General features: G+C 42.6%; 2 protein-coding genes across 2 annotated transcripts; one reads left to right on the top strand and one right to left on the bottom strand.

Moving 5' to 3' along the window:
* Positions 1–719: 719 nt before the first annotated feature.
* Positions 720–4,398, bottom strand: abhd10b (abhydrolase domain containing 10, depalmitoylase b). The gene is made up of 5 exons (XM_088401940.1): positions 4,119–4,398; positions 3,607–3,793; positions 2,542–2,653; positions 1,470–1,607; positions 720–1,346 (listed from the first exon to the last, which is right to left on the bottom strand). The coding sequence occupies exons 1-5, from the start codon at positions 4,210–4,212 to the stop codon at positions 1,005–1,007; spliced, it is 873 nt and encodes a 290-aa protein (XP_088258066.1). The 5' UTR covers positions 4,213–4,398; the 3' UTR covers positions 720–1,004.
* Positions 4,399–5,493: 1,095 nt separating this feature from the next.
* On the top strand, positions 5,494–13,075 carry ythdf3 (YTH N6-methyladenosine RNA binding protein F3). The gene is made up of 5 exons (XM_088401939.1): positions 5,494–6,003; positions 6,532–6,556; positions 6,707–6,786; positions 7,490–9,115; positions 11,192–13,075. The coding sequence occupies exons 1-5, from the start codon at positions 5,974–5,976 to the stop codon at positions 11,213–11,215; spliced, it is 1,785 nt and encodes a 594-aa protein (XP_088258065.1). The 5' UTR covers positions 5,494–5,973; the 3' UTR covers positions 11,216–13,075.
* Positions 13,076–14,665: the final 1,590 nt, after the last annotated feature.

Below are 14,665 nucleotides of genomic sequence, written 5' to 3' on the forward strand. Positions count from 1 at the left end.
ATGATTCACAGCCCAGCTGGCCCATGCTGCTGTAAAAAATGTCACAAAGTATGGCAAAGTAAAGGAGTGGAAAAAAGTGAGATAAACACGAGATACACGTGTGAGTTTGTTGTATTACAGTTAATATGTAAACGTCAACAGCATCAAATTAATAATTATAATAACATATTGATTTGACCCTTTTGTGACTTATATGCGACAATGAATTGATTAATAAACTAGTACATAAACTAATGATCACATTGATTAATCATTCCCTTTTGATCGTATATTGTTGAGTTTCTTTTTAAAAAAAATGTATGTATCAATTGAATTAGATTCTCAAAATCCTCAGAATTTATGCTTTACATTTATAAATATTTCCTGTTGTAATTGCAGACTGATTATTGTTGTTGAATTTAAGTAAAACATTTGAATTTGTTTCTGCAAACAATTATTTTTGCCTTGTTTCTGAGAACCAGATACTGATTTGTTTGTTAAATGTGAAATAAGATTCCTGATTTTGCATAAAGGGATGGAAATTAAAACATGTCTTTTTTTAATCACTCATTAAAATACTATGTAGATGCAGCCCTGGCCTTTCTTTTTCATTTTTTTTAGCCCAGATGAAGGCCTCACACAGAAAAAGTGTGCTTGCCCTCAATGCGGTCTCCCTGTGAAGCTGCAAATAACGGATCACACCGGCATCACATTGGATTCAATGAAAGGAAAAACTGCACTGACAGTGTGCAGACGTTTTATTGGGCTCATGAGGGTGAAATGTGATTTTTAAAAAAAGGCACAGGAACTCTCTAGAACTGTGTGCTTAAAAAAGAAAGGAAGAGGAGCAGCAGTACTGTAGAAGTGAGTGACCCGTCTAATACTGAAACAACTTAATATACAAGGGAAATAAAGGAAAAAAGGTCTTTTTTTTGGCAGAAGCAACTTGCCTTGTTTGGTAGTAAACAGTCTTTTGACGCTAAGCCCCGCCCCCGGCCCACGCCGCCACCCCCGTTACCTTCCAATCACACCATGGTGGTCAACTTGTCTATGAGGTCGTCGATGGTGTAGACCATGAGTTTGATATCGTCCTTCTCCGACATGCGGTGCTGGCCGTGGCGCCGCAGGATGACGTCCACGTCGGTGCTGAGCACGCGCTCGGCCACCTGCATGGAGATGTGCCACGGCACGTCCTCGTCCTTCAGCCCGTGGATGAGACGCACGGGGCACGTGACGGGCAGAGGGCTGTGCAGCACGCAGTGGTTCTCCGCCTCTCGCAGGAAGTCCATGCTAAACTTGTACAGGCCGTCCTCCGAATGCTTGCTCGGTATCGTCCACTCGCCCTTCTCCTGGAACTGCTTCTTCGTCTACGCGGCACCACATGGTCAAGGCTTCAAAATGCTAACACGACTGCTAACGATGTACTAAAACGGTGCGTTCGAGTAGCGGGCTAGCATTTGAGGCTACATAGCATAGAAATAAGTTCCCACCTCCAATGGGAGAGCGTTGAACGTGGTCACAATGTGGTCGGCGGCGGTGGAGATGCCCACCAGGGCGGCCGTCTTTTCCGGACGCGCGATGGCCGCCAGCAGCATGAGCCAGCCTCCGATACTGGAACCTACGAGTATCTACAAGATAATAAAAGCACGCTTGAGTAAATGATGTAAGAAGCTTTTGCTTGTCCCTAATAACGTGTCTTTTAGAACGTTCAGCTACAGTTTCAATTTGTGAAAATGTGGTTAACAGTGACACCTTGTGGCAAGATAGGGACAATAACAAATAAACGTAGTATTTAAAACATGGCTCCGGGTCTTTGTAAGGCTGAGCAATAAATCCGATTCATTTGGTTAGGTTCTCATTTTACGATTAAAAAATGAGCTAAATCAAGATTTTGAACAAGTGGCAGAAAGCTCGTAGTTTTTTTTGCACAAGCTACGTTGATGCCAACATATTGAAAAGCAAGTATTATTCTTGTGTATACATTTGGCACATTTTATTTTTTTTTAAACAAATCAAGCCTTCGAATGTTTTTTTTCGTTTATTACCGCATGTAAAATTGATAAAAATTACAGAAAAAGTAATAATAGTAATAATAGTAATAATCATTGTTTTAATGTTGAGCCAAATTGGTATTTTACAAATAACGCTGAGCGGTAATTCAATATCATTATATATATACATCATGAGATATAACAGATAATAACAAATTGTGCTCAATAAAGAAAAAATAAATAAAAGGAAAAATAAACAACTAAAATAACGTGAATTTGCACCCAGACTCAGCCATTTTTTCCGTCTTAGTCGTTGTTTAATATACTTTTGATATCTAATCCATTTTTTTTAAGTTCCTTATTTGAAATAGGTAAAAACAATCAATAATCAGTAGAATATGAAATATATAATGATTTGCCCAGTCCCACTAAGCATATAACATTTAAAGACTTATTTAATCTTTAAATTGACCACTTAATTTGACCTTTTCCATAGTTGCTTTAGACCTTTTATTTCGTCCTAACAAATTTGTTTTTGTAACTTGAGCAAGCTTCTATGTGAATGAATCACCTGTGGACCCTCTGCAAATTCATCCAGCATAAAAAGGACATCCTTTTTCCATGTGCCAATGGTCCCTTCTGCTAGGACCCCTTCCGAGGCCCCGTGTCCAGTGTAGTCGAACCTACGTGAACAGGACAGATGTCAAAAAATGAAGGACTGTACCCCTTTGAGACACATCCTCTATATTTGTGTCCACAGTTGTTTGTTTTGCCTTAGAAAGACAGGAAGATTAAATGCACAACACAAGACATTGGAAAGGCCAGGACGTCCTCTACTGAGGACGCTAGGACGTATAAGGGTAGCACCAATAAGTCTCAAAATAGAGACCAAAAACTAATGTCTACCAAAATGGACAAAGATGACCAGGCTGGGTGCAGGGAGGAAATACCACAATTTAGCTATGTTGAATCATGTTTCAATTAATTTCCTCTCTGTTTGAGAAGAAAAACAAACTGTCAATGTTAAAGAAAAGCATTAGATCAGATTTGATAATACAAAACTATCTGTATGTTAAAATGAGTCAAAATAGAGAGATTATGGACCAAAAACAAATGTCCATTACAGTGGACAAATGTAGAAGCTAGGTATCAGGAGGATATTCTTTATTTTTAATTTACAGTAAAAAGCAGAAACATTAAATACTCCTTAAGATGAAATAAAAAAACAAGAACACTTTGCCAGGAAAAAACAGCAGCTACTATTATTACTCACCTGAGAAAAATACATGTATTTTTACTGCAGGACATTCTAGCAAGGAATATGTATTTTATGTGGAAAATGAAACCTTTAAATGATCATTTTAACTGAGTAACTACGCCAATACTTTGGTATTTGTCACCATCAATATCATAACTAAAATTCAGTTTAATGTTGAAGCCCTAGCTTGAAACGAGCATGCTTGACCTCTTATTTGGAGTCTTATTTTTGACTCCGGGAGACGTTATACAATCGTTTCCATTTTCTCTGCGGCGTGAGTGCGAATAGAATAAATAGAGTGCGAAAGGTCCAAAAGAACGCATTTAATTCGTCTCTATTGTGATTTCTTTTCCCCTGCAAGTGTTGTTTCCGGCTCACCTGAGATACGAGTGTCCGAGTGACCTGCAAAATTCTTCCAGCGCCTCAGCTTTCTGCCCATTCATGTTGGACCCATAGCCAGGCAGGAAGACCACCCCCGGACTCTTGCCCTTCACCCTTCTGTAGGCCAGTTTGGGAAGATCCGGCCTGGTGGCGTACTGGACTGTGGACTTGTGTCTCCGGTCTCCTGGTGGACACACAAGTGTTAGCGTTGTTACGTAACATGTCAACATGTCAAGAACATGATAAGGTGAAAGAAATCAAATACTTCAAGGGAAGGTTTCACCACTGCTTAGCAAAATCACAGGATAAAGGCATTGTTATTGATACTCAAAATATGCCTAATTATGATGTAGGCAAATAAGTGACAAGCACAAAATGTACAGTCTAAGACTATTATAAAAAACGACGTAGTCAATCAAAGCCACACCCCCTCGTGTACGTTTAAACGTCCACCCGAGCGAACGCAAGCCGTGTGTACCAAATAGAGTCAAATTAAGAAGCGAATAAACCTCTGGGGTGTGTGTCGGACGAAGCGGCCAGTCGTCCGTGGCTTAAAAAGCTTGAAAGTCCTCTGCGACAAGACCTCAGCGCGAGGGCTGCCATACTGGAGCTCGAGCCGCCGACGTAGGGAAAGTCTCGCGAGAAGCAGACTCAGGTCAAGGAAATCGCTTCTGGTTCACGTGAATACAGAGAAGCTACACAGATAACGCCTTGAGCGAGTTGGTACGGTGCTGGGATAAGTCATCTTGGCCGCCATATTGAATGTGTCAGCGCCGGCCCTGTAAGTATGCAAATCAATGACGGAGTTGGAAAAAGTGCTTATTAGTGTACTTCTAATTTTGTTGGATGATCATTTCTGAAAGTATGCAGAATTTTTGTGACAACATATAATTGTTTGCGGCATTGCAAACGAGGATACGTTTTTATTTTATATTATTTTATTATTCAACATAATATATATTATTACTATTTCATTATTATTATTACGTTAATTCTTCCTTTTATATACTGTCAGAAGATCGGTCGGTACTACCAAGCAGCTAACAGTAAAGTAAAACAGGCAATCAAATACTGTACATTTGTAAATACAGCACAGTATATCGAAAAAACAAAAGCCCCATCTGCCTACATATGTATTGCATTTAATTTCATAAAGTTACTGAGTAGTGAGAAAAAATGTATTCCATTTTAAGAATGTTTGTTCTGCTACTTGAGAATTTGATGCGATTGGTTGCGAGAAGTAACGACACTGAAAAATAATGTCAATTTACAAAATAATATTACATCATGCGACATGGATAAATAAATGTTCATTGTAGGTTAAAGAACATGCGCGAATGATGAAATTGTAATTTAAACTATAACGTTAGCATGGAAGTGTTTTTTAAGAGAGGCAGAATGATTACATGTATGTACTTTGTTAAAGAAAATGTTGATGAAACTGGTGGAAAGGAAAGTGTGGTTGGTGTGCATGATGAGCAGAAAAGCAAAGACGTACTTTACCTATTTTCTCAACTTTGTAAATTATTTTAAAAAATGTTTTGTGAACTAAAAGAAAAACACATTTTCATTACCCAAACACGAGTTATTTAGACGAAAATATTTGAGGAGAGATAAAAAAAAAATGAATGGGAACATTGAGTACCATTTGAAAAAAAAGGTAAATTATTGTTTGCAAAAGCCCGGGTACTGATACTGAAAACTAAAAAATTATCTAGTAAATTTGAAGTCAGTTAAATACATCTTATATTACACAAAGCTCGGTGTAATAACAGTGCGTCATCCAAAAGTGGTTAAAAAGACGATGCTATGCTAATAAATACGCGAGTGCTTCATTGAACTGGGGTTAGCTAAACAACGAAGCCGGAGCTTTTTAAAATGGCTACACTTGGATATTATGAAGAAATGATCTGATCCCTGGTGAGTTTGTGACTGTCATGTGAAGTGTCAGAGAGGAACATGACTCAGAGCGTCACAGGCGGAAGGTCACCGAGCGGAGGAGCCGAGCGGAAGCGGGACTCGGGGGTAAAAAAAAAAAAAAAAAAAAAAAAGCCAGTCCGCCATTGTGGAAGATGGCAGGGGGGATATTCCCGTAAAACGCTCGTCACTTTCCCGTCTTCTCACTCCCTCTTCTCCGCTCCGTCCGACCACCTCGTTCGGAGTCGAATTTGTTTCGTCGATAAACGGCGACGTCGTCGTGTGCTCCCGGGGGGGGCTCCGCCGCCGCCGCCGCTCGCGGAGGGATCGGACAGCCGGAGAACCGAGGCAGGGAGGCGGGAGGGAGGGAGAGAGCGCGGCGGAGGAGGAGCGCACACGGGCGGACGGACAGTGTGCTGAGCAGCCGTCGGCCCCGCTTCCTGGAGGATGTCTGCGACCACGGTGGACCACCAGCAGGTCGGTTTAGCTTCGCTTGACGGTAGCCGCTGGGAAAGTTTGCCGACAGCACTTCGATCCTGCCGAGGATGCCATAATAATAATAATAATTACACCAAAAAAAAAAAAGAAGAGGTATAAGGTAGCCGTTTAGCCGGCCGGAAACGCAGGCAGGCCGACCCGAGTTGACGATGTGGCCGGTTGGAGCCGGTCGGCGATGCGGCACTTTGTCGTTTGACATCCGCTGGATAAAAAGAACCAAGCAGCTTGCAAGCTGCAGCTAGCCCACTGACATGTTCTTCTTCCAAAACACAGCATCACGTCCTATATGTGCTAATGCAGCCATTCCCAAACCGAGAGATCATCAGGTGTGCCTCAAGTAGTCGGAAAAATATTTTTCCCCTGCAAATAACGTACCTTTGTTCTATCTCTTAGCAAAGTACACAGAAAAATGCTCTTCCATTACCCGTCTTTCCACTTTTCGTGCCATTTTCATTTGATGATGTGCCACATGTCTGCTAACACAATCTTTTTTTCTCACCGTTCCAGAGACCTAAAGGACAGGGAAGTAAAGGTAAGTGACTGTAGAGGTACATTCAGGTCCAAAATAATGTACACTCATTTCCCAGTTTGTGCTCCTGCACGGATATTGCCAGAAATGAAATATTCATGTGTATCCTAGTCTACCCCACAGTGATTCAATGTTCCGTTGTTTTCCGCGCAGTGCAAAACGGATCAATGCATCAAAAAGACGGCGTCAACGATGATGACTTTGAGCCTTACATAAGCGGCCAGACAAATCAGGTAAGACGGGATCATTTAATGGTCACGGCTTTAAGGAAGCGGTCAGTATAAAACATCACCTGCTGTTTTTAAAAAGCGATGTCAGAGTTGCAAAGATTCTCCTTGTAACTGCTTTGTGGGCAGTATACTTAGCTTAACTTTGTTACCTATACCTCTACAAGCCTGAACACTGCATTATGATTAATATTATGTTTGCGCAATATGGCGTAATCAACAAAAGACGGCCATTTTGCCATTTGCCGCGGACTGAAAATGACCACGTTTGCTCAGGTAATGACCAACCGTTGCTCATGTTTTATCGCTGAGTTGGTCACATGACATTCACAAGCTGACCTCAACCTTGACTAACTGTGATGTCATTTTTAAGAGACAGCATGTTTCAAAATGGCCGCCTCCTGAAATGGATAAAAATTGATTTCACGCTGCATATTCTACAAACCCGCGGGGCCTCCCAGAAGATTTTATTTTATTCAACAACTGAATTCATCGGACCCGTGGCGGAGAACAAAACACATAAAATCCACATTAAAAAGAATTTTCAAGAACAAAATTGCAATGCGAGATTTTGACTTCCACGTTCATCAACTTCTATGCCCACTTGTTTTCATTATTACAAGATAAGCAGTCATTTTTGTCCCAATGTAAATTGTGTCCCAGAAAATGGTTGGCAAGCGCTTCACGAATGAGTTTGAATGTGTTTCAGGGGAACAGCTACCCCCCCATGTCTGATCCCTACATGCCCAGCTACTATGCGCCATCTATTGGATTCCCGTACTCCCTGGGGGAGGCGGCCTGGTCCACGGCGGGAGACCCCCCCATGCCCTACCTGACCACCTACGGACAGATGAGCAATGGCGAGCCGCACTTCATCCCCGACGGCGTGTTCGGCCAGCCGGGCGCCCTGGGCAACACGCCGCCTTTCCTGGGCCAGCACAGTTTCAACTTCTTCCCCGGCAACGCCGACTTTTCCACCTGGGGGACCAGCGTGTCCCAGGGTCAATCCACGCAGACCTCCGTGTACAGTAACAGCTACGGCTACGCGCCCAGCTCGCTGGGCCGCGCCATCGCCGACGGCCAGGCCGGCTTCGGGAGCGACACGCAGCTCAGTAAGATGCCGGTGTTGAACAGCATCGAGCAGAGCATGGCGGGGCTCAAGCTGGGTACGGACATGGTGGCGGCCGTCACTAAAACCGTGGGCTCGCCCTTAGCGGGAACGGCCGGGATGAGCAGCATGGCGGCCAATAACCTCCCGCCTTCGGCGAGCTCGTCGGCGGCGAAAGCCGCCTCGTGGGCGGCCATCGCCAAGAAGCCGGCCAAGCCGCCGCTCAAGGCCAAGCCCAAAGCCAACATGGGGATGGTGGGCGCCGCCATCCCCCCGCCGCCCATCAAGCACAACATGAACATTGGTACGTGGGACGACAAGGGCCCCCTGAACAAGCCGGCGCTGGCTCAGACCATGATGCCCACGCCGCCCCTGGTGCAGCAGCCGCTTCTCGCCCAGCCCCCGGCCTTACTCCAGAACCCTTTGCCCCATCAGCCGCAACACCAGCACCAGCCCTTCCACCTCCAGTCCCTGCAGTCCCCGCAGCACCCCCAGTCCCTCCCTCCCGGCCCCCTGCACCTCTCCTCCCACCCCGGCCCCCCGCAGGCCCTCCATCAGCAGCCCGGCCCGCCGCCCAACCGCTGGGTGGCCCCCCGGAACCGGGGCGACGGCTTCGGCGTGGGCGTGGGCATCCCGGTGAGCGCCTCGCTGTGCTCGGGCGAAGTGCACCCCGTGCTGGAGAAACTGCGCGCCCTCAACAACTACAACCCCAAAGAGTTTGAGTGGAATTTGAAAAACGGACGGGTTTTCATTATCAAGAGCTACTCGGAAGACGACATCCACCGCTCCATCAAGTACTCCATCTGGTGCAGCACCGAACACGGCAACAAGCGTCTGGACGGCGCCTACCGCTCGCTCGGCGGCAAGGGGCCCCTGTACCTGCTGTTCAGCGTCAACGGCAGCGGGCACTTCTGCGGCGTGGCCGAGATGCGCTCGCCGGTGGACTACAACGCCTACGCCGGCGTCTGGTCTCAGGACAAGTGGAAGGGCAAATTCGAGGTCAAGTGGGCCTTCATCAAGGACGTGCCCAACAACCAGCTGCGACACATCCGGCTGGAGAACAATGACAACAAGCCGGTGACCAACTCCAGGGACACTCAGGAGGTGCCTCTGGAGAAGGCCAAGCAAGTGCTTAAAATTATCGCCACTTACAAGCATACCACCTCAATCTTTGATGATTTTGCACATTACGAGAAACGCCAGGAAGAAGAGGAGGCTTTGAGGAAGGTAAGGTCAACGCAAAGGCCGGCGTGCTAGGCTCGGGCCAGGTGTGTCAAACTCATTTTTGGTGCGAGCCGCGTTGTGGGAGGGTCGTTGGGAAATTTTAGGGACGATAGTTACTTTGTTTTGAAATCAGTGGCCGGTAAAAAATGATCAACAGGGGAATTGGTAACTAAAAAGAATGGACATTTTAGCCAAAAACTTCATTAGAATTTTGTGGGCCACGTGAAATGATGTGGCGGGCCAGATCTAGCCCCCGGGCCTTGGGTTTGCCACCTGTGTCCTAGTAGTTATAATTTTCATAGCAATCATAACCCCTCCGGTCATTATCAAATGATGAAATCAGCCTTTGGAGGCCATTCAAAACGGATCAAAACAGGAAGTGGTAACAAAAACTGTTTGTTGTTCATTAAAACTTGCAAATTTGGCGTTTTAGCCAGAAACTTGAAGTCCGAATCAGCATTTTGTAGGCCACATGAAATGATGTGGCGGGCCAGATCTGGCCCCCGGGCCTCGAGTTTGACACTTGTGGTTTCGATAGGTCTAAAATTGGGGCACGTAAGATTTTAGCAGAGATTTCAGTCTAATGTAGTTCTTTTTCATGCCCTGACTCCAAAGTTCATTTTTCTCCTAAAATTAAGAGCAAATGAACTGGAACATTAAACAACTTACTGTGAATTTATTTTGTAACTTGAGCAAGCTTCTACGTTGGTTCGTTCCAGCTTTTTCGGATTGAGCTCAGTCACATTCGACATTTCAACAATTTCAGCGCTCGTACGTAAATTTTCCGTGGCGCGTTTCCCTGTAACACACACACACACACTCTCTGGTTTCACTTGAGTCACCGCCTGAAAAATCAGCTGATCCACCTGCTCAGTCTGCCGCTAAGTGGAAGTTCCCGACAAGTCATGCTTCCTGACGGGCAGCATTAAAAAAGAAAAAGACGGAAAAAAAAAAGCCTGAATCGACAGCCATCTCGTGAGTGCGATGAGCTCCCCTGAAAGAGGAGGGGGGCGGGGGAGAGGGGGGGGGGGGGGTCACCCGAGGAGCGGGGCCCTGAAATAGCCCGCATTCCCGGCATTCCCCGTTTTGAGACAAAAGGCAGATGCAGACCACGAGCTGCCTTTGAACGGCAAGCTTGTAGCGGTAAGCTAACACCGCTTGAACTGCCTAGCGCGCTATAGCAACAACACACATGACACCATACGAGAACATGTAGTACAATAATAAGAGCGCATGCTTCTGTACTCATAATAGAGACATTGAGTATATTAATAGTAAGATTTCCCGGAGGTATGCGCCTGGAGGTCAGCGCACAAAAGGTTTCATTCAGCGACCACGTCCTTTTCGAAGCGTCGCCGCAGCAACCGTTCAACGTTGATTTGATCCGTAGATGCTTTTAGTAGCATTGCGGGCGAAAAAAAATGACATTTTCATGACTGCTCTGAGAGTGATGACTACGAAACCTCAATGAGTTTGGATTTTGGGTCAAAAGATAGTGTGGATACTATTTTCCGCACTGAAAGGCGCACCTTCAACGAATGGACACTTTTAAAAGGGGTTTCGTATGTAGGGCGCACCGTATTATAAGGCGCACAGAATAGAAGCTACAGTAGTTGCTGGGGTTATGCATCCACTAAATGGAGCTGTGTTGAAGGGCACCGAAAGAGTTGATCATAAAACATTTCAAGTTTTTCATTTGTTAAAAAAAAATCAGGTAGTATTTATACTTTACAAAATCATCTCACGGCCCGGATTAAACCCGGTTGCGGACCAGAACCGGTCCGAGGGCCATATGTTTGACACCTCTGGTTTATGGCAAAATGTGTTGCAATGATAGATCGTCGTTTTTTTCGCCGGGGGGTATTATCTGTGCATAAAAGGTGCTTATGGTATCGGTGATTGGTATCAGTGATTAGCCAAGCGTTGTACCATTATCTGTATGGAAAAACAACAGTATCAAACATCCAAATTGTTGGTGATAACCTTGCACAATTTGCTACTATTTGGTCCGATGAAATGAAAACAAGCCGGCAGCTGTTTGTGTCCCTTCCAATGATGTCTTGTGTCTCTCGTTGACAGGAACGCAGTCGAAATAAACCGTAACCTTCAAGCGAACGAGACGTGCGACACTAATGACGTAGGACCTTAAAACCGACGACGACAAAAGTCGCTTAACCCCGAGGAGGACGACAAACGTATCATGGCAACACTTGACGTGTGTATTTCCATTTCAGTCACCTGCTTTGAAGCACTTTCATCCCGTTTTTTTGTTTTGTTTTTTTACTTTGTTTGCAACTAACTGACTAATCGGCGTAGTCGCCACGTTGTTTTGGTTTTAATTCGTAATCATGTTAGCGTCTCTCGTTTGGTATCAGTATTCAGGTGAAATAATCGGGGGGGAACAATCACGCCAATCGGGATGTCCGAAATCTGGTAAAAGTGAGTACATTTCATACTTCTGCAGATATGTAAACATATCTTTTCATGGGGCAACATTGAAGAAACGATAATATAAAATGTAGTCAGTGCACAGCTTGTATGAGTGTAAATTGAAAATATTTAATTATAGCGTTCTCCCTTTGTTGTGAGCTGTTAATGGCTGTTTTGAGTTATTTTATGGGAACAATAAATTTACACTTACATGAGATGCAAGAAACAGGGCCAGTGCAGCCATTAGGCAAGATGCTAAACGCGACTTGGACTCTAGGTGGCGCCAAACTTCACCATCGATTATATTCAAACTAATGACCGTTTACTCGTAATTACAAGTCAAAGTGAAAGAAAATGTTGCCCTTGAAATATGTAAAAATGAAATTTCATGATTGTGTAACAACATTTTTAGTCAAAGTATATTTCTCATGACATCATTAAGTCCCATTTGTTTTTTAAGAGTCTGCATTTTCAATCTCGAGTACTTTTATTATATTTTTTCCAATGTTTGCCGAAAAGAAGTTAAAAAAATATCTGGTAGTGAACTGGAGTAGTCTAGTAATTGATTATTTTACCAAGTTAAGTACTAAAGTAATCAATTATTTGATGTAATAAAATAATCAACTATATGGGGTACTAAAGTATGTAAACGTCATTATTTCAATACATCTTTTAGTTATTGAATGAAACATTTCAGTAATTTGACACTTTTAATGAATTAATGAAACATTTAATGATTTAATGACATTTTAATTCATGAATGGTACATTTATTTTTTTAATTTTAGCACTTTCGGTCCTCCATACTAAAGTGCTCAATGACTAAAGTAATTGATTACTTTGTTACTAAAGTAACATTTAACTTTAATACTTAATAAGTAATCGATAACTAGTATTTGATTCATTTTAGACCCTCCTTTAACCAAACACTTTCCAAATTTGGAAATAAATATAACTAAGTACCAACAATTGAAGGTATTGACTCTTAAATGTCAAAAATGTCTCGAGTTAAAATATATGATTTAATATTAAACTAAAAGATTAAAACAATAACGACATTCTCTTTTGTCATTAAGAAATGTGAAACATGAGTAAAACTAAGGCTGCTTTTAATATGCGTATCATGTTTGAATTACTAATTACACTCAGTAGTAATAACATATTTTTTAGTGTCGTTTTATAGATATTTCTCAACTCATGGCCAGTGACTCATGAAAGGAATGAAAATTGGTGAACTGTCAAATTCTAAAAACAATAAAAAGAGCAATTTTTTTTTTTTTCGGTTTTCCCATGAAAAGAGAGAATCTGCACAATTGTGAGGGGTGTACTCACTTTATTTAGTGAGTTACTGTTTTGAAAACCGCATACCAAAAGAATGCCACGACGGGCTCATCTTTGTTTTTGTTTTGTTTTTCTTTTCTTTCTCTATTGTGCTTCTCAAGTGCTTTTTGTCTGAGGAGAATGTGGCCGACTCTAGCGACAATAAAGAAATGAGCCGTGTTTAGCGAAAAAAAACAAAACAAAAAAAAAAAATCAACAACTTGTCTTGTCTTCATTTGGACAACGTTGAAGGAATGGACGCCGACGCTGCGGCCCGAGGCTTAAAACAAACGTCACCTTCATTTAATTTAGCGGTAATTAATTTTGTTTAGTCAAATTGAAAGCCGCTAAAAAAAAAGACAACGCGGAACAGCTGCTGCGAAAGCGGCTTACGCTTTTTGTAATTTGTAATTAGTGCAAATTATGATATAATGATGTTATAATGAGTTTTTAAATCCACCCACTTAAAGTCATGAAAAGACCAGCGTGCTAAAAAAAAATGCTAAAAACATCGTAATAATGCGATTAGGCAAAAATGAATTTTTAACCAACAAAACACAATTGTATCAAATGAAAAATCATTTGTTATACGTAAATATTAAAAAAAAATCCCATTGCACCATTGTATATTATCCTCCAAAGAAAAAGCTATTTGTCCACTGTAGTGGACATTTTCCACATACTCTGCAGGTATCAGCCAATATGTAATTCTTTGTCATGTTTCCTTTCAAACTGAGAGCAAATTAATTGGAACATGAAGCAAATGACTTCTAAATTGTGTTGAGAGCCAGCCTTTTAATTTGTGTCCACTGTGCTTAGAGCTACCCTATTATGTCCTGGTGTCCTCAGTAGAGGACATTCTGACCTTTCCAATGATGCCTTGTGTGTTTGAGTGGGATGTAATTAACTGAGACAAAATGGACACAACAATGGACACAAAAGGGCTGGAGGGGAAAGTAAATTATTTTTTTTCTGTATTGAGGTCCCGTAATGTTTTTTTCTCTTTTACATATTAACTATAATTTTTTCTGATATAGATATGAAAATCCTGCGCCATTTATCATAACGAATTTCACCTAAATCTAAATAGAATATCTTTCTTATTGTGTGGATGTTTTCAAGCAGGCCCAACTGCGCGAAAAAAAAAAAAATCGTGCGGTGTTATTTTGCCTATCACCCAACTAATCTTATATGTCCACCAGAGGGCGCCATTTGCCAGCTATTAATGTTCCTCAGTGGTCAAACAAAAAAACCACTTGAATAAACAACAAAGCTCTCTCCTCAAGCCCTCCATCTCCCCCAGTACCAATTAAACCAGGACGAGAATCACTTGTTGGCCTTAGCTTTTTTTTTTTTTTTTTTTAATACGCCAGCTTTTCTAATGCCAAAAAGCGCAGGAGGAGTGCGAAAACCTCCCATTATGTGCATCTTGGGGGGGGGGCTGTAATTATAACACTGCAGGTTTTTGGATCGGCAACTTGTTAACTTGTGCATCCAACAGGTGTTCTGAGGATGAAAAAAAAACACTTTTGCTTGAGCTGGGAACTTCCTGTTTATTCGGCCAACAGTCACGCTGAGACATGTTAAGGAAAATTAATTAGAGAGCTCGTGTGTGTGTGTGTTTTTAACGAAAGAGTCAATTATGAGAATCAAACAGGAAAATGCAGTCTGACGCCAAGCAACGGAGACCATTTGAAGCATATTCTGGGCGATTGTTTTGTTGTATGAACACATATTTTCAAAGTAATTGCGTATCTGGAAAGCGCTCTTCAAGTCCTTTAATTTGAGGTATTAGTCAATGTGG

The sequence above is a fragment of the Hippichthys cyanospilos genome, chromosome 19, assembly GCF_059441005.1.
Source record: "Hippichthys cyanospilos isolate Australia breed blue-spotted pipefish chromosome 19, RoL_Hcya_1.0, whole genome shotgun sequence".
NCBI lineage: Eukaryota > Metazoa > Chordata > Actinopteri > Syngnathiformes > Syngnathidae > Hippichthys > Hippichthys cyanospilos.